At 44.9% G+C, this 26,476-nt stretch overlaps 1 protein-coding gene across 2 annotated transcripts in view; it reads left to right on the top strand.

Annotated features, from left to right (window-relative positions):
- The window catches only part of LOC135553952 (neurabin-2-like), a 66,390-nt gene that overhangs the window by 14,719 nt on the left and 25,195 nt on the right, over positions 1-26,476 (top strand). For both annotated transcript variants that reach the window (XM_064985914.1, XM_064985913.1), the window contains exon 3: positions 25,944-26,076. In XM_064985914.1, the coding sequence (XP_064841986.1) occupies positions 25,944-26,076 (133 nt within the window). The remainder of the gene's footprint in view (positions 1-25,943; positions 26,077-26,476) is intronic.

The raw sequence follows: 26,476 nt of genomic DNA, 5'->3' as shown, positions 1-26,476 counted from the left end.
CCAGAGGACCAGTAGAGGGCACTTTTTCCTTTGGTGTAAATAAATATCCCAATGCCCCAGGGCAGTGATTGGGGACATTGCCCTGTGTAGGGTGCTGTTTTTCACAGCGGACGTTAAACAGTCTTGACTCTCTGTGGTCACTAAATATCGTATGGCACTTATCGTAAGAGTAGGTGTGTTAGCCCCGGTGTCCTGGCTAAATTCCCAATCTGACCCTCATACCATCATGGCCACCGAATCATCCCCAGCTTCCAATTGGCTCATTCATCCCCCTCTCCCCTGTAACTATTCCCCAGGTTGTTGCTGTAAATGAAAATGTGTTCTCATTCAATTTACCATGTAAAATAATTTGCCCAATCTCAGATCAGTGAGAATCTGGTACATGCATAAACTGACAGCTCTGTGAGTTGGTCCAAACTGTGTGTTTATATGCGCACACATGTTCATTGTGTACATGCTGACATGATGTTGACCTGGGGGTAGGTTTATGACCATCATAAATACCCCCCCCCCCCCTTTTCCTCTCTACCCTACTGAGGTTACATTTGCAAACCCCTTGGTTAACATAGAGATTCTGGGAACATCAGAAGGTGGGGGGAAATTAACTATATTCTGGTAATCCGACCAATTGAACATATGCGGTGGTACTTAATGAATATGATGTCAGTTCGGTTGTCATCTGAGACATTCTCATCAATGATAAGATGACAAACTCTACAGTGGAAAATCAACACATCAGAGTTATCGGATTCACATGGAATTGTTGTTCAATTTAAATGTTTGAATATGAAATTATTTGTGATGGGATGAAATGTGATTTTAGCTTCTAAAATATGATAATTGGGTTTTCATAAGGTTAGGGCTCTGCTCAATCAGTGGCCCGCCCCTGTGAAGAGTCATGGGTTATAAAACTTTTCAGACACACCCTTCTCGCTCCACCATATAAAGCCTTGACGAAAATGTAACCTCCTGTTCCAAGGATGTGAGGACGACGGTCCGATGTCAGAATGCTTCAGATAATAACTACAGAACGAAGCCAACATCAGCGTGAGCTTTGGTTGCGAATGGTATGAACTTTGAACTCTTATTCACTAATGAAGTGATACCTCCTAGCCGTTGAGCTAGCTACAGCAGCTGCAAACGAGGGTTAGGAAGGAACAGACAGAGTATCCCGTCTATCAAACAACGACGTTACTACAAAGTATCCAATTGACCATCAGAGACATTCTTCAAAGGACTCGGTTTGGCAACACGGCCTTCCATCTACCACCAACCTACTGAAGCGCAGCTCAGAGTAAATATAATAAAAATTGTGTGCCGCCCTATGGGATTTCCAATCACGGCCAGTTGTGATACAGCCTGGAATCGAACCAGGATGTCTGTAGTGATGCCTCAAGCACTGAGATGCAGTGCTTTAGTCCACTGCGCCACTCTGGAGCCCTAGGGCTGGGTGGGGGTGTATGTCGCCTCTGTTGGTAGATCTAGCACATGCATTCCAAAGGAAATGACTTATTTGCACAAATGACCTTCTCATCAACATCTATCCATAGCATCGGGGTATAAGCGGTATATAGTCCCATAACCTGGTCCATTGTCTTGTACAGTGCCACAGTCTAAGTAGTGAAACAGATTAGCGGAACGCCCTAGTGTTTATAAATAGAGGTCTGCCGCTCGGAACGTTCCCATAATCCACTGCTTGATTCTTAGAGCCTCTGTACTGCCGTGCGGGGTTATTTAAAGACGTCTCCCTGTGTCAGGATGCTAGGGTGGCGCTGCAGGGGGGCAGGTCTGGAGGCCACTTAGGTTAGGTGGACATATTGTACCATAGACGTCACGCTGCCGTAACGTGGATCTTTTCTTCTGTTTCTCTCCCCGTTAGGCAGAGGCCCTTATCTTTCCGATGCAGACTGTACTCTTCAGTCAGCAGCCTTTCTGTTCACATTTCGATCGTAATCAGTCAAAGTTCCATCATTCCACAACGGGTCTTTTTTATAGTCTTAAACGGGCAGCCTTGATTACAATGTTGCCTAAGGCTTAGGAGGGGGGAGGGCGTCAATAGTGTCAGTAGACAGGAAGTCTTAACGTCTCCAGTTCCGGTCCCCTCGTCACCACCTGATGATGACACCGACTCATTGTTTGGGTTAAGCTAGTTAGTAGCCTATAAGACCAGTCACCAGACAGGACCAATGTACTGAAGTTCTGTGTTTGTGACATACAGAAGGCTATTCAGAGTTCCAAATCCACAGCATAGCCTAGGCTACAGTCGAAATGTCCTCTCAGGATGCTGTATATAGCATTTTTTTAAAACATATTAAAGCACACAGAGATATGTTCAGCATTTGCGGCTATGCTTGCAGATGTGCATAATATGCTGCAACCCTAATCAAAAAGCATTTCACTCCAAATAACACAAACCTAGCTCTAAGTTGTTGTAACATTTCAATTTAAAACATGTTTTTAATTTTTTTTGCACTGCATGGATCACCGGTGCGGTTGAATACAGCAGTGCTGTATGGTGCACTCAAAATGTACTGTAGGTGATTAGCCAGCGTAGGCTACTTCCCAAACGTTGCTCTGATAGGCCAACATGTTTCTCCTTAGCATGGGGGGTGTATTCATTGTAAAGCTTTAAAAACCGAAGCCAGACTGCAACATTTTAGAACCTTAGCTAGGACTGTGATGTGTCTACACTTTCCCTGCACTGCGAGCGGTCAATGTGACACACGATAGCAGCACAATTGACATTGAATTCACCGATGCCCGCGCAATCAGGCTGTTATTTCATAAAGTAGATAACTAATTTATACTCGCTTGTGTGTCCTGTTGTAATTCATACTCAAGTGTAAATCCATTATCTTCAAACTTTTCGACAACCAAGATGACATTTTCTGTAGGCATGGACATTTAGCGACAACAACTTTTAAACATTTCGGTCTGGTAGAAGATTTGGTCAGTGCCGTTAGTGAGGATATGATACAGTGCGCTGGCTGGCTCGTGTGTGTGTGTGTGTGTGGCAATGAACTGCTGTTTGGCATTCAAGCACGTTGGCAGTGCTTGCGGTGACTTGTACTGCAGCGCAACGCGGGCCGTATTGAAGCGGCCCAAAATGAATTGACAGCCTATATCATTGCGCGGGACAAATAGTAATGTGTCACTGGCCGGATCCTGTCCACAGGCCTCGAGTTTGACATGTGGTCTAAATCGATTCTCCATATGTCTATGGGTGGACTGTGTGATGGTGTTGAATGGTGAGCTGTGTGTATTTTGTGTCGGTGAGTTTGGAGAAACTGGGTGTATAGTATTGAAGAGAAGGAGGAGAACAATACCAACGGCATGACTGAGCAGCACAGCAGACCTCCCTCTCTTTCTGTCCCTCGCCTGAGTCTGCCATTCCCCTCTCCCTTGGAGAGAAGGATTATTAAAAAATCTGTCTCTCTTTCTTTCAAATCTTCAACAGGAAATAGGCTATGCCGTGAGTCCCATTGTGCCAGTTCACACCTCAGAATTACAGCATAGCTTTTTTCATTCTTTGTTTCCACAGTGTGTGGTATTTTTGGTTTTGAAAACAACTTAACATTACCTACAGATTGTGCCACAACAGACATTTTGTGCCTCCGTCTGACGGGTTTGCTCTGTTTGCCGACAGTGGTTTGCATCCAAAAGGCAGGAGTTATTAGCAGAATTATTGAGGACTGCTTCTGAGTTCCGAGTAGAACCTCCAAGAACAGGAACGGGACAGAGAGCATGTTCCATTTCTTCCAATTGTATTGCTCACAAACAGCATGTTATTATTCTCCACTTCCCAGGCTGGTTTTTCTTTAACTCTTTCTATGCCACTTCTAGACAATATTCCTCACACAGAACAGTTACTGTATTACCAATGGCCTTAACTCAATTTAAACAGATGCTTTTGTATTTGTTCTGGTTCATTAACCGAACCTTGGGAGTCTCTCTACCAGCCTGCCAAAAGTGTTCTGTCTGTGTGAATGATAGCTCCTAATGATCCTAATTATCTGCGAACCTCATTCCATCTCTCCGATACTTTTTGAATTACCTGCTCTTCAGAATTGGGGGGTCAGTGGAAGCTTTGGAACAAATTAGGATATAGCATGACTTCAACGTTAGCCGTAAAAGCCAATGTAATTCGACACAGGTGTGAATCTACTGTTTGTTTCTGCCCACTGGAAAACCACTGGTTTGTGACGCTCCTCATCCACGGTTACTGTATCGTCTTTGTCTCGTGCCTTCATGTTAGAAAGAGGCTACTCCTCTGTGGACGCTCATGCCTGACTAGAACCTGAATTGAAACGCGCTTCGAATGAGGGAGGAAGAATGTTATTCCTGGCCGTGAGGCGGCCATCTTGGTAGTCATGTATGCCTATGTGACATGCTCCATTATGGAAGTAGAGGCATTCTTACTGTACAAAACACAACCTCACAAATGCTCTAACTTCAGCGACGTACTGTACCCCCAGTCAGTGTATGGGGCCAGATGAACTGGTCTTGGCTGTGCTTCAGCACTCCATGTGATGATTTAACATCCTACTTCTCCCAGGATTAATTCCGCTGCTGACTGTAATGGCACAGTAACTCGCCTGATTTTAAAGCGCCAATTTATTGAATATGGTGTTATGAAATATTGACTTGGGCTTGGTTAAATCACAACCCGAAACAGGTTAGGCTTTGACAGCAAGCAGACTCTGGTTTTTCCCCTCAGGACTTATTCTGCAGTTCTACGTAGGCCTACTCCGATCTCTTCTACCTCCAGCATGTTCCCCACAAAACAAATCTACTTTCAGGTGCTGTCACAGTCAGAAGCCTGACACAAAGCCGGGTCACAGGGAAACATTGTCAAGCGCACACAGCTTTTGTACATGTATCATGGGCAGTGGGTAGCCCAGCTGCTAAGGACTTGGACCTTTTCGGTGGCCGGATTGAACCCTGGGCCGGGCAGTGCAAAAATGTGGGAATTGTTCGTGCCACTGGAGGCCTGCTGGGTTCAACACATGTTAAAAGACATCGCCCTACCGTTAGGCCCCTTGAGCGAGGCTCTTCACATGCTCTCCATCCTGGTGTGCTGATCCTGTGCTTTTAGAAAACAAAATTATAGCGTGTGTCTGAGTGCCTTGCCGTCGGGGTGAGATGGGAACAGCATTTAACCGTATGACTGTGGACGTTCAATCCACGGCTGTTTTTTTTTTGTTTGTTTATAGCCCCAAGTATAGGCAGTGTCTTAAGCACTGACTGCCATAAGCCACGACTTGTTTTATCTTCATTTGAGTAACGTCCATAGTGATCTCTTCTCAGTGTTTTCTCCCAGTTAGCGGAGTCTAACATTTAGAGGAGGAGGATGGTGAGAATGGATTGTGTGTGCCACATCGATTTAAGAGGCTGGAGTGTCATTTTGGGCGTTGCAGGGTCTGAATTGAGCTGGGATGTAAGTTAGTAACCCTTTACATCCCTGTCATCACAAGGTTACAATGAAACAATTGTGTAATAATGATTAATAAACTACCCAGTGCCTCTTGGCTCTCATTGTAGCAAAAATAGTAATTCCCCGTAAAAACATTTCCTATAATTTCTCCTTAAAATAGTTAGCCTTCAGGCCTCCCGAGTGACTCAGTGGTGTAAGGCACTGCATCGCAATCATATCTGTGCCACTAGAGATTCTGGGTTCGAGTCCAGGAGGGCCATGGGGGGATATCCTTGCCTCATCGCGCACTAGCGACTCCTGTGGCGGGCCGGGTGCAGTGCATGCTGACACGGTCGCCAGGTGTACGGTGTTTCCTCTGACACCTTGGTGCGGCTGGCTTCAGGGTTGGATGGGCATTGTGTCAAGAAGCAGTGCTGCTTGGTTGGGTTGTGTTGCGGAGGACGCATGGCTCTCGACCTTCGCCTCTCCCAAGTCCGTATGGGAGTTGCAGCGATGAGACAAGTCTGTAACTACTACCAATTGGATACCACAAAATTGAGGAGAAAAAAGTGAAAAGAAAATAAACATTTAAAAAGAAAAATTCCTTCATCAAACCTCTATCTAGCAGCTTTCTCACATTTGAGTTAAATGTAACTGGTCAAGGAAGTATGACAATGTGATTTGGCTTACGTTCACTCAAGTGACCCATGAAAGCACCTAGCCTTATAGAAAACCTCTCCAGTGAGCTATTGGTTAATGACTAGCCCTTGTGTAACACATTCAACTTGAACCTCATACTTGCCATGGCGTGGCACGACGTGAAGCTCGCCACATTACTGCTACATCTCTATTCGATAACAGCAACGCTTACTAGTGTATACAGGGAAGGGTGGCCATGTTGGAATCCGAGATTCATAAATATACAATGAACCAAGATCAACAAGATGGTACACTTTGCAAGTGTAGATCAATAACAAAACTTTGTGCTATGGCGGTCTTTAAATAAACAACCTATTGTAGTTTGATGACCATGTGAACACGGTAAATCAAGCCATCAGTCTCAGGGAAGGCTTTGACCTTATTAATGGTTGTTGACGTGATTGTTGCCCAGGCAACTCCAATCGCTGCTCTGTTTCAGGATCAGATTTCTACCAAAGGCCATGACCATTATGCGCTAACAAGCAAAACAAATCTCTGCAAATGAATCTACTTAAATGACATTTTACACTGAATGTTAATCATTATTTTGTTCTCTTTCTCGCTCTCTCCTGGAGAATGGCTTTCCCCTGTCACTCTAAACTGTGGCAACCTTCATTTTAATTTGTTTCTATCTCGCTTTCCTTCTCACACATTTATATTAAGAATTTTCTGTCTGTGTCGCAATCATGGCTTTTTCTTCCTCTCCCCTGTACGTACCTTCTTTCTGACACTATATTTACCTGCCTGTCTGCTAGGCTGTCTGACACAACACATTCAATGCATTCCTGCACAATACCCCCGTGTTTAATCTGCCTCTTTACCAAGATATCAACACCAATGTCATCTAAAGCAGGGCTTACTTATGGCTCACACTTTTTTATTTTTTTTCCTCAAAGCAACACGCAGGGTTGCCAGTACTGGACCTTTTCAATCCACAATTTCTAAAGCGCTTGGGTTTGATTTAGCCTAGTTCTTATAGAGGCTGTCCAAGGAAGGTTACAGTAGGGGGACAACTGGCAACCCCCTCACTAGTTATGACTCACACCCTGGTCTCTGTCTCAACATGCTCCAGAAACTTGATTCAATCCTGCTGCTTTCATTCATTCTGTGTTTTTCTAATGCTCTCTTTATTTTGCTCTCTTTTTTTGTCCTTTCTTTCTAGCTCTTTACCTGGCTCTGACTGACTGCTTTCTCTCTTTCTTTATCGTGTGTGTGTGTGTGTGTGTGTCTTTCTTTCTTTCTTACTCTTCCTCCCTCTTGAGTCAATTCAAAAGCCATTTATTTTCTAGGGGAATTTTGAATTTCTATCCACACCATGAATTGAAATGGAATGGAGCCCAACCCTGAAGGATACCATATAGTCATTACACTCCAATGTCACAGTTCATAAGAATCCAGTTTAATCGCTGCACCTGCAAACATTGCATTGTGAGGGAAGCCTTTTGGAGGCTTTTAGTCCTTTTGGATACATGCATAGCTAATGACTTTCTCAGATGCACAAAGAAGCTAGGCTAGAGCCTGCTGTTATTGTTATTGTGTTTTCTCCTCGACATGTTTTTCCTGGTGTTTGGGAGAGACGCCTACAAGGGCACTTGCAAGTGTGAACTGCGCCAGCCAGGAAAAGGAGGGAAAGGCGAGGAAGGATGGTGGAGTGGAAAGAGGAGGAAGGGAGGGAGGGCAACGGAGAGAATATAGAGTGCAATTAACGGTGGATGAGTTTTGGTGGAATGGAAGGAGGGAGAAGGGGGAGAAAGAGAGGGGTGGGGGGGGGGTTGATTCAGAATGCCTCTCCCAGACTGCAAAGTCTAATGAAGTGCGTACTCACTCGCGCACATAGCCAATCAATTTCTCCCTCTCTCTTTTACACCCATCCTTCTCTCAGACAGTTGATCACTTTATCTGAACCCCTGAAACATGTCTCTCGCTCTCCAGGCTCTCTCAGCCCTCTTCAGCTCCCCTCCATAGATCGACTGTGGTGGAGAGGCTTTGTTGTGGTGGTGTGGCAGTCTGGAACTCCCACAGCCTCCGTTTTTAGAATGCGCTTATTATTGGTCTTCAAGCTGTCTGCGCTGTCTGCTCTCGCCTGTCACTACAACTACTCTGCTCTTTCCGTCACACTGCAGCTACGGATTAGCCGGTACTGCTGTTGATCACTTTATGCTCACGTTAATTATTTATGCGACCTCGCAAATCTAGGCCTATAGTGCATCCCTTTTAACTAGGACTTTTAGGTTGAGATTTCTGTCTCAAGTGTGGTATTTTTTGTTGTTGAGGCAGGGTCTTTTTAAATATCTAAACTAGAATCAATTCCATCCCTGTTAAACCCCACTTTTTTGTAGTTGTTTTAATGTGTTTCTGCCTATTCGGCATGCACTTAGTGAAGGGAGCCTTAGGATATTGCAGACAAAACCATGATTGTATTTGTCGCTGCTGGGGCTTCTATTGGAAGTTTTAAAGTGAACAGTAATATTATTTTTTAAACATTTGAAACGTTCCTTTAAAAGTGTTCCCGACACCTCTTGGTGGTATGCAAACGAAACTTAAGGAGAGTTGCTTGTTTGGTCTATGAGCTCACAGTAAAATCTCAAGTTTCAGATGCATCTAGTGTGACTGACTCTCGTTCTTACACAACCCTCTTGATTCTGCTTCCCTGCACTTCGATCTCCACTCTTGTGTAAGACATTTTGGGGGCCATACTTTATGTGACACGTGTGTAATGGTCACCGCGGGAAGGGATTCATTTTAGTTGATGCCCATTTACAATGGATGGCTGTCATGTCATGGCTTACAGCAGGCTGTCCCTGCTCACTGCTAAGGGATCACCTTGTAGATGAACACTGTATACGCATCAAGCCTATTGTTGAACGTCTGGTTTCTGCAGGTCTAGTTTCCTAGGCCATCATCTCTCAAAAGCCTATGTACACTAAATGTAACTACGACGTGATGAAAATGCTCCTGCACAAGTAATCAGGTCTATAAAAACATGTTACGTCCTCCCATCCATCCTCCCACTGCCCTGGCAGCTCTGTTGCTTTTATGGTTCTGCCGTTTCCTTCCAGTTTCTCAGAAACGAGGAACACTAGTTAAACAAAAATGTTCTCTGGAAGTCAGCTAGCTCGACATGACAGCCCGTTGTTGTGTTGTGATTCCCAAATAGCACTCTATTCCCTGTATAGTGCACTACTTTTGGCCAGAGCCCTCATGGGCCAGTGTGGAAAATAGTGTTGACGGTGTGGAAACGATCAATAACCAGTGAAAAAAGTGTCTATGTATAAAAAGAGTTTGTGAACTTTTAGAAGTGAGATTTTCACAGGGGTGGTTACTGTAACCATTTGTTACTAGTATCACCTTGTTACAGATTGGGACAACACAACGGCCATTTCAAAAGCCAATCCAACAGGAACCTGTCGACGGCAAGGTCTAATCACATGACTTGTGAGGGCCGAGGTCATGAAAGACTTAGCAATATGAACTTGTTTACGAGAGCCGAGGGCAGGCAGGAAACAGCAGTTAGAGCTGAAGAGAGAGAGAGCTGTGTTCGTGTTGCACCAGTGACGCACAGCTGAGTTTTACAGTCTCTTAGCTAGCTGAGCTACAAGAGGCCCGGGAGGAGGAGGAAGTGCACTGAAACCAAGGTGTTTCGGTTTTCGCATCAGGCAGCGTAAAACGTAGATGTATAAGTAATAGCTTGGGTATTACCGCAACCAAAGTGTGATAATTGTTTCCGTGTAGAAATAGCTCATTGACTCACCTCAGAGAGAGAGAGAGAATGAGGGTCTTTTCTGCTAATACTACATTTCTGTGTCAATTTTCAAATTCAGTGCCTTGTTGTCACCCCAACACTCTTCTTTAGACAATGTCGATCTGATCTGACATCATGTTTGGTGCTTCGTTCATACTTCCTGATTTGTGTGGCAGTTGCGAAGTCCGTTCTACAAATGAGTTACACTAAAAGTGAATTATGTTAAAGTGAGCCTAGCTGACTTTTGTGGGGGTTTTTTTTATACCCAGTAGCAGATAAATAGTGGATGTGCTCTCCACACATACTCCATTGTGACGTGTAAAGTCTGTGCCATAGCAATGATCCCCAGTGGCATCGGTAGACTGAAACCTATTTCCCTGGCATTTTAGTGTCTGTAACACTTTTATGGCAGCTTCTGCCTGGCGAATGGCTTATCCTGACGATGTTGTGACCGTTTGGCCCCCAAAATGGCTGCCGTCAGCGAGGAATGTCACTCTGGCTCAGTCTCCTCCAGGGCTGTTTTTGCTCTTGCACGTCGTGGCTTAAAGACCCAGAGGAGGAGAAAGAAGAGGAGTGGAGACCATGAAGAGACCCTTTTAAGACGGGCTTTAATCGTGTGTCCTACTTTTCTACCTTCTATCACGTTCATAATTTCCACTAATTACCTCTTCTCCGATGACAGCCAAGCTTTGCCGTTTTTAGTTTTGAGCTCTCTTATGCTAACTATTTAGATGCACCCAGACTTTGAATAGACTTTTGCGGTTCTTCTGGTTGTCGTGTTCTTGTTTTTTTTTTCTGCAGGATGGTCCCCGAGGGTTGTTTGGTCTCGGAGAGGAAGTACTAATGCCGCTGCCACAAAGGCTATTTTCCTCTCCTCCTCCTCCGCGTGGGAGAAAATGGCATCTGTCTTTGGCTGGAAACACAGGGAGTTGGTTGTGAGGAGAGGCACTCCGGGTCAGGCTGAGGTGGAAAGAGACAGAAAACGAGAGAGCTCTTTTCTGTCTCTCTCTCTCTTCTCGTCCCTTTGATAGTCCTTCACTGGCTAGAAGCCTGTGGAACTGTTAGAAAGACAGAGAGAGAGAGTGTGAGGGAGAGAGCGAGCACACTGCCATCTCTGTTCTCTTTCACTCTCCCTCGTTTTTGCTCATGAGATTTGTGCCTCTCCCTGCCCTCTCTGCCACTCTCTCTCCCACTGTGCTTCTTTCTCACTTTTCCTACCCTCATTCCATCTTCTTTCTTTCTTTCTTTCTTTCATTCTTTCTCTGTCAGTTAGTGCCACTGTCTCCCCTCCTCACTTTGTCACCCCCCCTCTCTCTCCCCCTCGACACTCCTTTTTACTCAGTCCTCCTCTGACTTGTCCTCACTTAATCTCTCTCTCTCTCCTGCATCCACCTTACTGCGTATCCATTCAAAGCAACCATTTGAAAGAAAAAGTCTCATTGGAATCGCTGCCACCCTGCCTCTGGGTGTCAAACTCATCAAGCCCAGAAATCCAACTCACTACTCCTGCATTATGTATGCGTTGTTGTGTATGCCTGGTGGATCATGTTTTTTTTTCCATGTGTTGCTAATTTTGTTCCCGATCCACAGGGTACAGGAGGGACCATTTTTTTTGCCACTAGGCGGGTCTGTGTGCGCTAGGTTAACTGTTTTCTAAATGGGATTCCTGGAGCTACACATTTAGCCACCAGCTGGGGGGTTGTGGAGGGGGAGAGGAAGGAGGGATGGGGGAATGGGGGAGGGAAGTAGAGATGCAGTGGTTTTGGGAGAGATCATGATTGTTTTGTTGTAACTGATGCTTTTGGGTGGGTCTTTCTCTCGCTTACTGGCATTTTTAGTAGTTCAGTTAAAGTAGCTGTATGTTTGCTAGTAGAGGTAGGCTAGAAGCACTGGCAGTTGTCTCACTAACATAATAGTAACTGCAGAGTTCACAGATAACGCAACAGTAGGAGCTACTAGCAGCTGTGACCTCGGAGGCAGTAGCCAGTCTCCGTCAATGGGACAGAGAGGCTGAGACCGAGACAGTGCCCTGGGGGAAGGAGTAGAGATGCAGTGGTTTTGGGAGGGATCATGATTGGGGGGGGGATGCCTTTGACCGTGCCCCTTTTCCCTCCACACCGTTATGGACAGTGTAACGCCCGTGATTGGCCTCGGTCCAGCGGGCCAGAGAGAAAAAAGGACCTGTGAGAATCGAAAGGGCCGCGGGCATAATCAGGCTTTTACAGCTGCTAAAGCTGAGATGGAAGTGTATACTGTAAGGAAACACCATACATGCATACATACACACACACACACACACACACACACACACACACACACACACACACACACACATTGTAGTAACCCAATGTGTGGCCAGTTCTACAGCTAGTGTTTCCCTGTGACATAATGTGCAGTAATACTCCCCTACCAGTGGACCACAATGGATCACACTGCTGATAGATAGATGGTACACTACAGTACACCAGCTGCAGGGTTATTTATGGGTGTTCATCTTTAAAAGGCTGCAGGCTGAGAACTGCCATGACCTCTAAAAGAGAGAAAGAAAGAGAGAGAGGCATAGCTCAATGGCTGCCCTGTTAGCGAGGGATTCACACACGCAGCGCTGTCAGCAGAAGTGTGTGTGTGTGGGGGAGACCATGTCTGTGTTCTTAATGTGTATCAGTGGCCGACTGGCCAGTATGTATGTGAGAGTCTTTGTATCTTTATGCAAGTACGTGTAGTTACATATTTTGGTGTGTGTGTGTAAGCCCTCCTCCCTTCCTTATCTCTAAGCTGATTGGACGGTCTCTGGGTGCTCTGTGGCAGCAGTAGCAGAGCTGTTCTGTGATTGGTCCAGCTGCTCCAGTGGCGGGTGCTGTCACAATTGGGGTAGTTGGTGACGTCTACTGCTCACTGGGTCAGCGTTGCGAGAAGGAAGGAGAGTAAAGAGGGGGAATGATGGAGGAGGAGGGAGCAGGGAGGGGACACTGCAGCATTCAGAACCTTCTAATGCATTTTCTTCCCAGGTTGTTTCACTCTCAGAAAGGAGGGAAGATGGAGAGGAGACGTTCATGTGAACTCTCCCTCTTCTGCAGCAACACTACTGCGATTTTGAATGGCAGTTGTGCAGAAGGAGTGGAGGGAAATTCTGGGGGAGGGAGGCGTTTGATTGTTGTGGCTTCTGCTGTGTTGAATTGTTGGTGGGCAAGGCTTGTCGTTTTAAACGATGCCATCAAGATAGAATGTGGTTAACTTCAAGGTGTTAGCAAGGCTCAGTGTTCAACTCTGCACGTTGACTTGGTGGGTCGTTCTGAACTGTAGTACTGTCCACATTCATCATGGTGGAGGACCAGAAATAAACGGCTCAGGTACCTCACCATTTCCAGCCAGATACTCGCTCTCTCATTGTATTTCTCTCCTTCTCCCTATCCACTACCTAGTTCTCTCTCTTATTTATTTATATATTATATACAGGGCTGATAGCAGAAATGAAGAGTGCTCTATCCTTCTTCATTTTCTCCCTCCCTCACTCCTGGTGAGAGGTAGTGTGTTATTAGAACAGAGGGAATGCTGCATTCCTCTCTCTCTCCCTTTCTCTCTCTCACCATTGTTGATTAGCAGGGAGGAGAGCGTCACTCCCTCTATTGCTCTCCTACTCTCTCTCTCTCCCTCCCTCATCACCCCCCCCACCCCTGTCTTTCCTCACGCTCATTTTGTCCCTCCCTCAGCACGTTTCTATAGGTCCAATCATTTCTAGTGGTTGTGTCTGTGTGCCCCAGAAGGGTTATACATATTGACAAGCGAATCCTCTGGGTTATGTCTGTTGTGTGTGTCATCCTGCAGAGATGAGAGAGAGCAGTGCAATGTGCTAACAGTGCAAAGCCCCATATCCACCATTCAATACTGTTATATTGGATATAAGAGTCATATTGAATGTTGATTGGACATGCGTTGATTATGTGACAGAGATGATGGTGAATGATGGTGCTTGTCGGTAGGATGACTAGTCTATGATGGCTGTTTTGTGACGGGCATGATCGTTTTCACGTGACGGTGATTGTGTTGCCGAATGACTCGCGTTACCGAGTCTCACATTGAGCTGCATCACCTTATCCATCAACGGAGGGGTACTCTGTCAACCGATACGCAGTGTAATTACAGGGACATGATGAGGGGGTAGCTTCCACCCCTGCCACCTCTCCTCCTCATACAGCTGGGGTGTAAGTAAGTAGCCTTGCATGAGCTTTGGCTTCTGCGAGCCGGAATGCCTCATAGGAGCCTATCTCCTGTTTCCGTGGCGTGAGGAAGCTTGATGTACAAGTACACCCCCTGGATAGGATGCTAGACTACTGCAGGGCCCTATCCTCAATCTATCTCCTTAATGTTGAGTGCCAAGCAGAGACTCATCGGGTCCCATTTTTACAGTCTTTGTTAAGACTTGGCCGGGGATCGAACTCCCAAACTTCCAGTCTCAGGGCGGACACTACAGTTGGCCACGGAGTTGGCTACAGCTGGGGTGTATACCGTCATTTTGGGGCGGCAGGTAGCCTAGTGGTTAGAGCATTGGGCCAGTAACCGAAAGGTTGCTAGATTGAATCTCAGAGTTGACGAGGTAAAAATCTGTCGTTCTGCCCCTGAACAAGGCAGCTAATCCACTGTTCCCCGGTAGGCCATCATTGTAAATAAGAATTTGTTCTTAACTGACTTGTCTAGTTAAATAAAGGTTAAAAAATCAAATGTGATTGGTTTATTGATTGGTGACCACTAAAATCAGCCATACTTCATGGGATCAATAGCATTTATTTAAACGTTGATCTTTTAACCCCAAATGGGGTTTGGAACATTGGGAGATCTGTTGTCGTTTGTGGCCTCCAGGCTTGGGGCGACACATTTTTGGGAGGCAAAGCACTCTGTGACAAATGACCTTTTTACGTAATGTAAAACCAGAGGAGGTTAACTGAACAGGAAATTGAAAGTCGTTCTACCCCGATGGGGTCCGACCGAGTCGTTAGCTTGTGCGGTTTAGCTACTATGTGTCATGCATTTGTCTGGTTTGAGCACTGGTATGAATAGATATTCAAGTCAGCCAATATTAAATACAGTAAATAACTCGACATGTTATTTATATAAATGCTTTCCTTCAGCGTTTGAATCTTGCTTTGTGTCAGATTCTGTCTCAGACCTGGTCTGGTCTCAGCCCTGGTACCCTGCCCTAGCAAGCTCCACGTGTCGATGACAATGACAGCCAGAAGCCCTGCAGCTAGTCTGCTCCCTCTCCTCTCCCTCCTCCTCCCTTCACAGAAAGAGGAGCGTCTATCCCTCCCTTCATCTGTTAGCCTGGGCTTGCTTTGGGGAAGTGGACAGAGCGGGGAGAAAGGGAATGTGGGATATTCTCGTCTCATGTGGATTCCATCCCTTCAGCAGACCAGAGCTCGGTCTGTCATTAAAAAAAAGCCTACTGCTATTCTATATTTATAATGTGATTTAATAGAGGTGATTTAATATATAGTATTTCCTACGCTTCCTGCTCATCTAGCAGTTTGAGATGTTGTACGATGGAAATGGATCTAATGAATGATTTAGCTAGCCGAGAGTTTGGGCTACTATTAGTAACTCATGATTGAATAGCTCCTAGCTGCTACCCTGCCAGGCGTTTAACATACTATGACGTGCATGCCGTCTGACATATATCCCCACTCTTACATGGGGAAACTGCTGTCGGGCCTGCAGTGTTCTCCGAAGACTACATTTCCTGCTGCTAATCTAACACTTTACAATGCCGTCTGATCGCAATGGAGCTAATGCATAGTCTGTGCTGGTGTCATTGCTCTTGATAGCCAAGGGATGGCACATTACTGGAGCTAGCGTGGTTATCTCCGTGATGGCTAGCTGTATAGCTAGTTGCTACGTTTACTGTAGATAACGTACATAGATCAGACTGATATGCACTGGCACACAGTATACTATCGTTTGTTGTTTGTGGCCTCCAGGCTTGGGGCGACACATTTTTGGGAGGCAAAGCACTCTTTGACAAATGACCTTTTTATGTAATGTAAAACCAGAGGAGGTTAATTGAACAGGAAATTGAAAGTCTCTTCTTCCCCGATGGGCTCCGACCGAGTCGTTAGCTAGCGCGGTTTATCTACTATGTGTCATGCATTTGTCTGGTTTGAGCCCTGGTATGAATTGATATTCAAGTCACAAAGTATCCTGCAGTGTTTAGAATTGTTTCTAGTTTCAGAGGATCTCTGTACACAGTATGTATATCTAATAGTTTTTGAAGCCATCTTTTGAGAATGCATCTAGGGAATGGTTTGATTTAGTCTCCATGTCATTTACTGGCACATCATCCTTCCACAATAGACTGCCATAGTCCCTCCCCCTGGCTATGGTAAGATGCCATAGTAATATGATAACTGCTGTACAGTACAACCCGAGGATTTCGCAGAAAGGCACATGGGAGCGTTGTTGTATTTCAACTGTGAATGGTCGTTTTTCACATGCCAACTGGTGTGTGTTGAATTGACTAGAGCAGTGCACTGTGTTTCTCTGTAGGCCTACTAAACAGGCTAGAATGTACAATGCTTTATCCCCGTGTTTCTCTGTAGGCCTACTATACAGGCTAGAATGTACAATGCTTTATCCCCGTGTTTCTCTGTAGGCCTACTATACAGGCTAGAATGTACAATGCTTTAGCCCCGTGTTTCTCTGTAGGCCTACTATACAGGCTAGAATGTACAATGCTTTAGCCCCGTGTTTCTCTGTAGGCCTACTATACAGGCTAGAATGTACAATGCTTTATCCCCGTGTTTCTCTGTAGGCCTACTATACAGGCTAGAATGTACAATGCTTTAGCCCCGTGTTTCTCTGTAGGCCTACTATACAGGCTAGAATGTACAATGCTTTAGCCCCGTGTTTCTCTGTAGGCCTACTATACAGGCTAGAATGTACAATGATTTAGCCCCGTGTTTCTCTATAGGCCTACTATACAGGCTAGAATGTACAATGCTTTAGCCCCGTGTTTCTCTGTAGGCCTACTATACAAGCTAGAATGTACAATGCTTTAGCCCCGTGTTTCTCTGTAGGCCTACTATACAGGCTAGAATGTACAATGCTTTAGCCCCGTGTTTCCCAACCGATGGGTTGCGGCGGATTTCTTTGGGTTGAGTCACGAGGCTGGGCGCTGGGTGTATGTTTTTGCTTTATTTGTGGCTTATAATTCATGGGAAACACCCAAAAGCTCTATTGAAGATACAGCTTTTTTAAAACGTTTGGAAACATGCAAAGACACAGTCGCGCGTGCACAAACACACACACACAGGAAGGGAAGACTCCCACCCAGTCGGACAGTGGAAACACACACACACACACACACAGGCCTGTCACAGGGGAGGTGGAACAGAAGCCGATCAGTATCAACCACTTCCTGTCGTCATGTTGTGCTTCTTGTCCCTCTCCAGTAGTGTCTGAAACTGTTCCAGAGTCAGTCTTGAGGATATTCTACTGACTATAAACCTATGATACAGCGCTTGCACCACGGTGTGGCTGACGCCATAGCAACTCCTTAGCGACATGGATTTTTGCTGTTGTTGCCCATCACCCTTAGCTGTCAGGGGTAGTGACACGTGAACCCCCTAGAGACATAAAGACAGACTGAGGCTAAGTGTGTGTGGTGTGTGTGTGTGTGCGCACATCTAGACAGGAAAACGTCTTCATCAAAATACTCTCTCCTCACCTGCCCATCTCTCTCCCCCCGCCTCCCTCCCTTCCTCACGCTAAACCCCAGCAGCGTGGACTCCCTCCCCTCCACTGTTAAAACCAGCATGTCTCCTCAGGTGGATTATTTAGCTGGGCAAACAGCCTCCTACTGCCCCTGCTGTGGTAGCCGTTAGGCATAACAACGTTAGCCTAGCGTGCTAAGGCAGCAATGTACAATAGTGGCTGGGACAAAGTTGGCGTTTTATAATGTGGGATTCGGGATTTGAATTAAAGGCGTAGACCTGCTGTTTTCCCTTGAGCAACGTGTTTGAAAAAATAATAAAATGTACACAAATTGGAAGATCTTATCAGATTTGAACTGTGTTGCCTCCACATTATGCATGATGACGCCATTGCTGAGTCGACCTTTTTTAAGCCAGATGCTGCCGTGCTTGTTTCCAACTCGTTCAATTGAGGGCCGAGTGTGCGCGTTTTCTCTCCTCCCTTGTACTTGATTGATGAATTAAGGGGCCCCGAGTTAGTCAGGAACTCCCCTTCGCCTGGTCGCCTAGGTCTTAACTGAAAGGGGAAAACCTAAAAACCAGCAGACACCAGATCCTCCATGGAATGAGTTTGACCGCCCTGCTGAAGTGTTATTAAGATACTCTACATGTGGACATATTCATGCTCGCATTGGGAGAATGGTGTCTGTGACTGGTAGTATCCCCTCCCCCTCCCCGCTGCATTCTGTGTGTGTGTGTACAGTGTTGTCAGTGACCTGCCTCTCATTGAAGGGGACAGTACAGAGCAGTGGCGAGGACGTCCTCTGTGACAAGCACTGTTAAGGCCTGCTGTGTGTGATGATGATTCTCTCTCTCTCTCTCTCTGATTTTTAAGAGGGATAAGCGATTTACACACAGCAGAAGGACAACATGGTGAATTAAGGGGTGAAGGAAAAATGATTTGTAAAGTACAACGCCTAATCAAAACAAAAGGCTGATAGGCAGAGAATTTACTGGGATGAGGCTTTGACGTGGAATATCCAGATCTTTTTGTTGGTTTTGAATTTGAAGGAGTTGAAGCTGTTGCAGTGTGCCTGGAGATGTTCTGGGAGACTGTTCCAAAGAAAACAGACCTCAGTAGGAGATGGGAAATTGACCTAGTCTTGTATGGAAACAGGGGGTGTGGGACTCTGTGGCAGTAGTTGTGGACCCCTCTTCTCTCCACATTCCCCTCCCTCTATACCATCTCTTCCCCCTCTGCTGTGTTTCTCTTAGCCATTCTGGTGAGTATCACAATCGCTGCGGGTTGCCACGTGCTTTAATCACATGCATGAGCCCTATTGCCCAAACTGATTGCATTTATATGTCGTTTTTCTGTGAGGGATGCTGAAAATACTCTAGTCACGTTCCCGGTGTCCACAGGCCTGACTGAGAGCTGTGTGTGTCCATGGAAACCAGGCCAGCAGTGTCAAACATCGGCCCGCGTGCCCAATTTACATCGCTCTTAAGGCGCATGAAACCATTTGCTTCTTTTTTTAAAGGAAAAACAGCTTGTGAAATAAAACCTAGGCACACACTCTGCCCCGCCTCACTGGAGTCTAAACCGCTGACTGTGCCAGAGCTTTTACGTACACTCGTCCGTGGTGTTCGCCTGGTTCCAGCCAGCCACCACACCCCCTCCACCCCACCGCAGTACACATACAGCTGGGCGGAGCCAAGAGAGAAGGTACAGGCTATGCTATGGTTGTAATTGCTATGCTGTTAGCATTAGCGACATGCTATGCTGTTGCTAGCATAGTGCCAGCCACATGCCAGCTAAATCCTGTGGAATGGCTGAGAGGCAGGGACCAGGAGATGGTTAAACCCAGTGATCAGCCCAGCCACATTCCTCACTGTCCCTGCGTCCAAAATTGCGCTCTATTCCCTATACTTTTGATCTAGGCCCATAGGAATGTTTGGGACGCAGTCACTTTCTACCCACCTCTCTCCCCTAAGTAACCTGCTAAAGGTAGGGGTCACCTTGAACCACATATCTAGGTTCAGATTTAACCCTCGTTCTTCATCTCAACCGTTAGGGAGATTTGATGGAATAATAGCTGATCCTGTATAAGTGGTTAAGAACAGCTCCCACAAAACTGAACACAACCAGGACATCTGTTTTATCCTCTATCCTTCTCCTCTCCTTCCTTCCTCATTTCCCCCCACCCCTCTCTCAATTTGTCTTTCTTTCTCTCTCTCTCCCTGAATTGGGTTAGTCCATGGCAGTGTAAGAAATCTGTCTTCCCTACTACTTACTAAAGCTACACACCATTTAGAATACACTGTTTAGTAAGAACGAATGCAGTAAGCAACATACTAGGCTCATCCTACTGAGAATGTGTCATCTGACGCATAATTACGTTGATTCCCCGCCATTCGTTCATTTTGGTACAGCGCGTCCCCTCAGCTGATTACCAGCTAGCTGTTGTCAAACACACGTGGATCTCGAAAGACGATTATCTTCCTCGATAGTGTGCCGGGTATTCTACGAGATGAAAAGCCGGAAAATGAGTACGACACCCTGGCATTTTCGAAATGTCACACTATAAATATGTATTTTTTGCATACCCAAAATAACCTACTATTTAGAATGCGAGTACGGGTATTCGGACCATGGCCCATGTGTCAATGTACAGCTTCAGCGGGGCGGTAGGCAGGGGAACAGGACAAGCTGCCAGCTAGGGATGGGGACTTTCCAAACTGGTCACATCAGGCCAGAGCAGGGCCCAAAATATACTATATACTGTACTATCAAAATGATTTATTCACGTCTGTGTGCTATGCAATAGCCTGCACATCTACATGGATACATGATCTGAAAATATTTGGCTACTGTAACTATCTTAGTCACTACAATAACTTCACTCTTTTTTTACTGGTTTGCATTTGGCTGGTGTTTTATGGCTGTGAAATCATGCTGGGCAGCTGTGGGCAGCTTTTCCACTGGTCGTATCTGGATCTCTGAGGTCATCTGGAATTTTCTCTCTCTCTCTGTCCGTCCTCATTCTCATGTTGTATTTATGCTGGTAACCACTAACCATTTTATAATAGCAATAAGGCACCTCAAGGGTTTGTGGTATATGGCCAATATACCATTGCTCAGGCTTGTATCCATAATATACTGAACAAAAAATATAAACACAACATGCAACAATTTCAAGGATTTTACTGACTTCGAGTTTATATAAGGAAATCGGTCAATCAAAATCAATTAATTGTGCCCTAATCTATGGATTTCACATGCCAATCAGAACGAGTTTTTCCCCCACAAAATAGCTTTATTACAGACAGAAATACTACTGCGTTTAATCAGCTGTCCGGGTGGCTGGTTTCCGATGATCCCACAGGTGAAGAAGCCAGAAGTGGAAGTCCTGGGCTGGCGTGGTTACATGTGGTCTGCGGTTGTGAGGCCTGTTGGACACACTGCCAAATTCTCTAAAATGACATTGGCTTATGGTAGAGAAATTAACATTATATTATCTGGCAACAGCTCTGTTGGACATTCCTGCAGTCAGCATGTCAATTGCACGCCCCCCCCTGTGGCATTGTGTTGTGTGACTAAATTGCACATTTGAATGGCCTTTATTTGTCCCCAGCACCAAGTGCACCTGTGTAATGATCATGCAGTTTAATCGGCTTCTTGATGCCACACCTGTCAGGTGGATGGATTATCTTGGCAAAGGAGAAATGCTCACTAACAGAGAAATAAGCATTTGGTGCATATGTAAAATGTCTGGGATCTTTTATTTCAGCTCATGAAACCAACACTTTGCGTTTTTAGATTTTTGTTCAGTAATATATGCCATTTAGCAGACGCTTCTATCCAAAGTGACTTTACATTCATGCGTGCCTCCATTTTACCTACAAGTGGTCCTGAGAATGGAACCCACTATACTGGCGTTACAAACATTATGCTCTACTAACTGAGCTACAGTAAAGACCACTCTCTTGTCTGTCCTCATTCTCATGTTACATTCATAAGGTCCATTACAGCTCTGAAAGCCATTACTTAGCTTTTGCCCATAGTTTTAGTACAGCAAATGTATAATTGACTCTCTATGGGAAGATGTATAGAGATCATTGAGCTGGTCAGCTTGTTCATATCGAGTGAGGGAGGGCGGTATCTTTTATGTTTTTCCCGCTGTGGAAGCTTCCGCTGATTTTCGACCATATTGTCAAAGATATTGTAGATTTATGTTTTCAGATGTCAAATAGTTAAATTAGATGTTCACTATTTAGCTGAGCAATACGCCATGATAGTGGAGACACTGAAAGCACACAGGTTTTTTTTCAATGTGTGTGCCGTGCACGTTTTAAAAGGCGTGTGAGTGTTTGTGCGTATGTGCATATGTGTAAAATGAATTCCCCGAAGTCTAGACAGAGAGAGACCCTGAGACTGAAGAGAGAGAAACTGCCCTCTGACTGCAGCCTGGGGAGAGAGAGACAAAGAGAGATACGAGAGAGAAACTGGTGTCAAACTAACATTTGCTAAGCTGCGGGTTGCTATGGCGATGGGCACCATGTGACCACGGCGATGGTATTCACACGGAGTGGGGAAACTGTTGTGAGAGCGCAGGCGAGAGATTCTTGAAAACCAGAGAGTTGAGATTACAATGCATTTGATAAAATATTGATGCTCCTAGGCAGAGAGAGTGATGGGATATGTGTGGAGGAGGAAGGGGTCAAAAACAAGGTTGTGAAAGAAAGGGCCTAATGGATATTTTAAGATTTGAATGGTTGTTTTTACTTCTATTTTCTCTCACAGACCCAATCATTCCATCTCTCTCTCGCTTTAAGTATTCACATTCTTTGATATGGCAAGCTTAAAAACTGTACGTTCAGGAGTAAAAATGTGCTTAACTCACGTAAGTTGCATGGACTCTGTAATAATAGCGTTTTAACATTTTTTAGAATGACTACCTCGTCTCTGTACCTCACACACAGAATTATCTGTAAGGTGCCCCAGTCAAGCAGTGAATTTCGAACACAGATTCAACCACAAAGACCAGAGAGGTTTTCCAACGCCTCACAACGAAGGGCACCTTCTAGGTAGATGTTGTTGAATATCCTTTTGAGCATGGTGAAGTTATTAATTCCATTTTGGGTGGTGTATCGATTACACTCATTCACTACAAAGATAATATAGGCGTCCTTCCTAACTCCGTTGCTGGAGAGGAAGAATGAGGCCAATGGTGACTTTAAAACAGTTACAGAGTTGGATGGCTGTGACAGGAGAAAACAGAGGATGGAACAACAACATTGTAGTTACTCCGCAATACTAACCTAAATGTTAAGAGTGAAAAGGAAACTTGTACAGAATACAAATATTCCAAAACGTGCACTAAAATAAAACTGCAAAAAAAAAAATGTGACAAAGAAATGAACTTTATGTCTTGAAGACAAAGCGTTATGTTTGGGAGAAATCCAACACATCACTGCATCATGAGTATTCTTGTACTCAGTAAGGACTAGGTAGTATTTTTTGGGGGGGGATAAAAAATACACGGAATAGAGCTAAGCACAGGGAAAATCTTAGAGGAAAACTTGGTTCAGTCTGCTTTCCAACAGACACTGGGAAACAAGTTCATCTTTCAACAGAACAATAACCTAAAACACAAGGCCAAATATACACTGGAGTTGCTTACCAAGACGACATACAATGTTTCTCGGTGGCCTAGTTACAGTTTTAACTTAATCGGCTTAAATCTATGGCAAGACTTCAAAATGGTTGTCTAGCAATGATCAACAACCAACTTGACAGAGCTTGAACAATTAAAATAAAAAAAATTGCAAATATTGTACAATCCAGGTGTCAAAATCTCTTAGACTTACCCGGAAATACTCACAGCTGTAATCGCTGCCAAATGTGATTCAAACATTGACTCTGGTGTGAATACTTATGTAAATGAGTTATTTCTGTATTTATTTTTCAATAAATGAGCAAACATTTCTAAAAACGTGTTTTCACTTTGTCATTATGGGGTATTGTATGTAAAAAAATATATATAAATGGAATCCATTTGGAATTCGGGCTGTAACACAACAAAATGTGGATACCTAGTCATTCGCACAACTGAATGCATCTAACCCGACCCCTCTTGAATCAGTCTGGTTGTAGTTATCTAATAGGTGGAAGGTAAAAACAGCATCTTCGCTGGCTGCTACATAGAGCCAATCATATGATATTATGTGTTAACACATCTCCGGTTTATGTGCTATAAAGCCTGTTCCTTTTCTTATGCTCCCTGTGCTGTAACTTATCCAGAGCTGTCTTTAGGACAAAATGTTTCTGTATTTTAAACATCTGGGTGGCAGTGCTGGGTTTTCACCAGCTGAAATGAGCTGGTAAATCAGAGGCATAGTTTGTAGGCTTATGCAAATTCTATGTAAATGAAGCCCCCCATGAGTTAAATACATGTTGATTTTACGGTTGGGCTTAGTTCAATGTGGCTTTGTGATAAGTAGTCCGTCTCTGGTGTAAAAGAAAGCCAACAAGTGTTGGTATTTTACTAGGGGTAGTGATCTGTCTTTCTCAGTAGTAAATATGAATCTTCTGCCTTTTTGGAGCAGAGGGGCGTGGCACGACTACTCACAGCCCTGATTAGAGCGGCTGATGAGGCCACGTTTTTCGCTTGACAAGAAGACTCATCACACTCCTACACGTTATTTAGGTGTATCTGTCATCTTGTTTAAAAAAAATAGTTGTACTCTTTTGATGTTGAATCCTGCATTGTTGGGTAGTTAATAAGTTAAGCATTTCACTGTACTAGTGTCCGGTCTCGGCTTCTTTTAGTAAGAGCTTATTGAAGCAGACAGTGTTCGTGTCACTCTATGGAAGTGATTCGAGGACTTGAACCAATGCTGAATGCCAAATCCTTATTCTCTTTCCTTCTCTTTCTGCCTCTCGCACAGTCAATCTGAATTTCCCCATAAAATACCACACGGCTTATTAAATTCTCCCCTGACCAGCTGATGAACTCAATTCCCTTGTTGCCTACTTTGAATTATTTCTCACATCTGTGCCCCATCTACCTTCTTTACTCTGCTCCTATGAGCACAAGGTGTTGAAAATGTCTTTCATCAAATTTTGGACTAGGCCACTAGGGGGTTTGGGGTTAGAATCCTAGCAGTACAAAATCCTAAAGGTTGAGGGTTGTGTTTATCCTTTTAACCTCAGCAAGAGTATCTACCTTATTTATACGCGCTTATGGATTACTGTTGTTGTTGTTCATTTGTTGGTGGTGGGTTTTTACTATGGAAATTAATGCATATGAATAATGTCGTCATGGCAACCCTGAATCAGATCAAATAACTGGATTAAAGATTCCTCCCAATTTATGATATGAATAATACATGTGAAACTCCGTGTGTGTGTGTGTGTGTACGCACACGTGCACGACCCCATTTCAAACATGAAACCTCATCCCTCTGAAAGCAGAACGCCCCCCCCCCCCCCAAAAAAAACACCATTATCTCTCCAGACCTGCCCGGACACCTATCTAATGCAGGACGGGAGGTTATGAAAAATACATCTCCCTGTTAAATATAAATCACCTGAGTAGCGCTAAAATACACCCCACCTAACCGCTCACTGGAGCATCCTCACCACTGCTCTCCACACCCACAAGTTGCCAGAGCAGCAGGGCACACCAACACCACCCAGAAGTATGTCCTCTCTGCCAGAGTGAATTTGGCTGGCTGCAGAGGGAGGAGAGAGGCCTTAAATGCACACACGAATGCACATGTGCACACACACACACACACACACACACGCTCTCTCCTCTCCTCTCTCTAGCGCACTCACACACATTAAACTAGATAGACTTTATTAGGTTGGATGAGAAGCCATTAGCTCAGTGAGAAGCCATGAGGGTGTGTGTTTGTATCAGCGGGCCGTATATAACACCACCCCTGTCTGTCTGGTTATTGGAGACGTCTCCTTCCGCCCTGTTTGCGCCTTGGCCGCCTGGCTCTCCTTTTAGCTCTGGGTAGAGGTCTGTATGTCTGTTAGCAGAGATTTTTAGGATCAGCTTGCTCTTCCCGTAGTCTTATCCTTAACCATTAGTGGTGAAAATGCTAAACTGACCTTAAATAATTTTCTAGAGAAGGGGTTCCCAAACTTTTTCCACTCGGGGGGGGGGAGGAGGAGAACATCCTGCGCCTACCCTGCGCGCACACATGCCACGTCTATTTTTCTGGGCAAGAGCACTGTTCATAACACAAACTGTTCACACTGGGTGCGCGCCCCACAGTTTGGGAATGAGTCTCCAAGAGGAAATGTTTTGTCTATGGGAAACCTGTTGTGGTGTAAACCTTGTGTGTTGGTGAGTGTCGAACTGACCTATGACCTTTTGTCTTCTCTTGGCAGGTGTTCACCACGTACTCCAACGAGGACTACGACCGGCGTAATGATGACGTGGACCCCATGGCGGCGTCGGCTGAGTACGAGCTGGAGAAAAGGGTGGAGAGACTGGACCTCTTCCCTGTGGAATTAGAGAAAGGTACAACCTGGTGGAATCTTGTAGAGCATTACAGAACATTGTTAGTCCTGCATGGCTCAGTCAATAGAGCCTGGCGCGTGCGACACCAAGGGCTGTGGGTTTGATTCCTGCTGGGGCCAACCATAGGGGCGACAGGGTAGCCTAGTGGTTAGAGCGTTGGACTAGTAACCGAAAGGTTGCAAGTTCAAATCCCCAAGCTGACAAGGTACAAATCTGTCGTTCTGCCCCTGAACAGGCAGTTAACCGACTGTACCTAGGCCGTCATTGAAAATAAGAATTTGGTCTATGCTGACTTGCCTAGTTAAATAAAGGTTAAAAAATAAATTAAAAAAAGAAAACATACATAAAATGTATTTAAATATATTTTTTAAATGCAACCTCAATAAAATTTTATTGGTCA

Source organism: Oncorhynchus masou, chromosome 14, assembly GCF_036934945.1.
Source record: "Oncorhynchus masou masou isolate Uvic2021 chromosome 14, UVic_Omas_1.1, whole genome shotgun sequence".
Classification (NCBI taxonomy): Eukaryota; Metazoa; Chordata; class Actinopteri; order Salmoniformes; family Salmonidae; genus Oncorhynchus; species Oncorhynchus masou.
The sequence above is the reverse complement of the archived record's forward strand: the minus strand, read 5'-3'. Positions and strand labels throughout refer to the sequence as shown.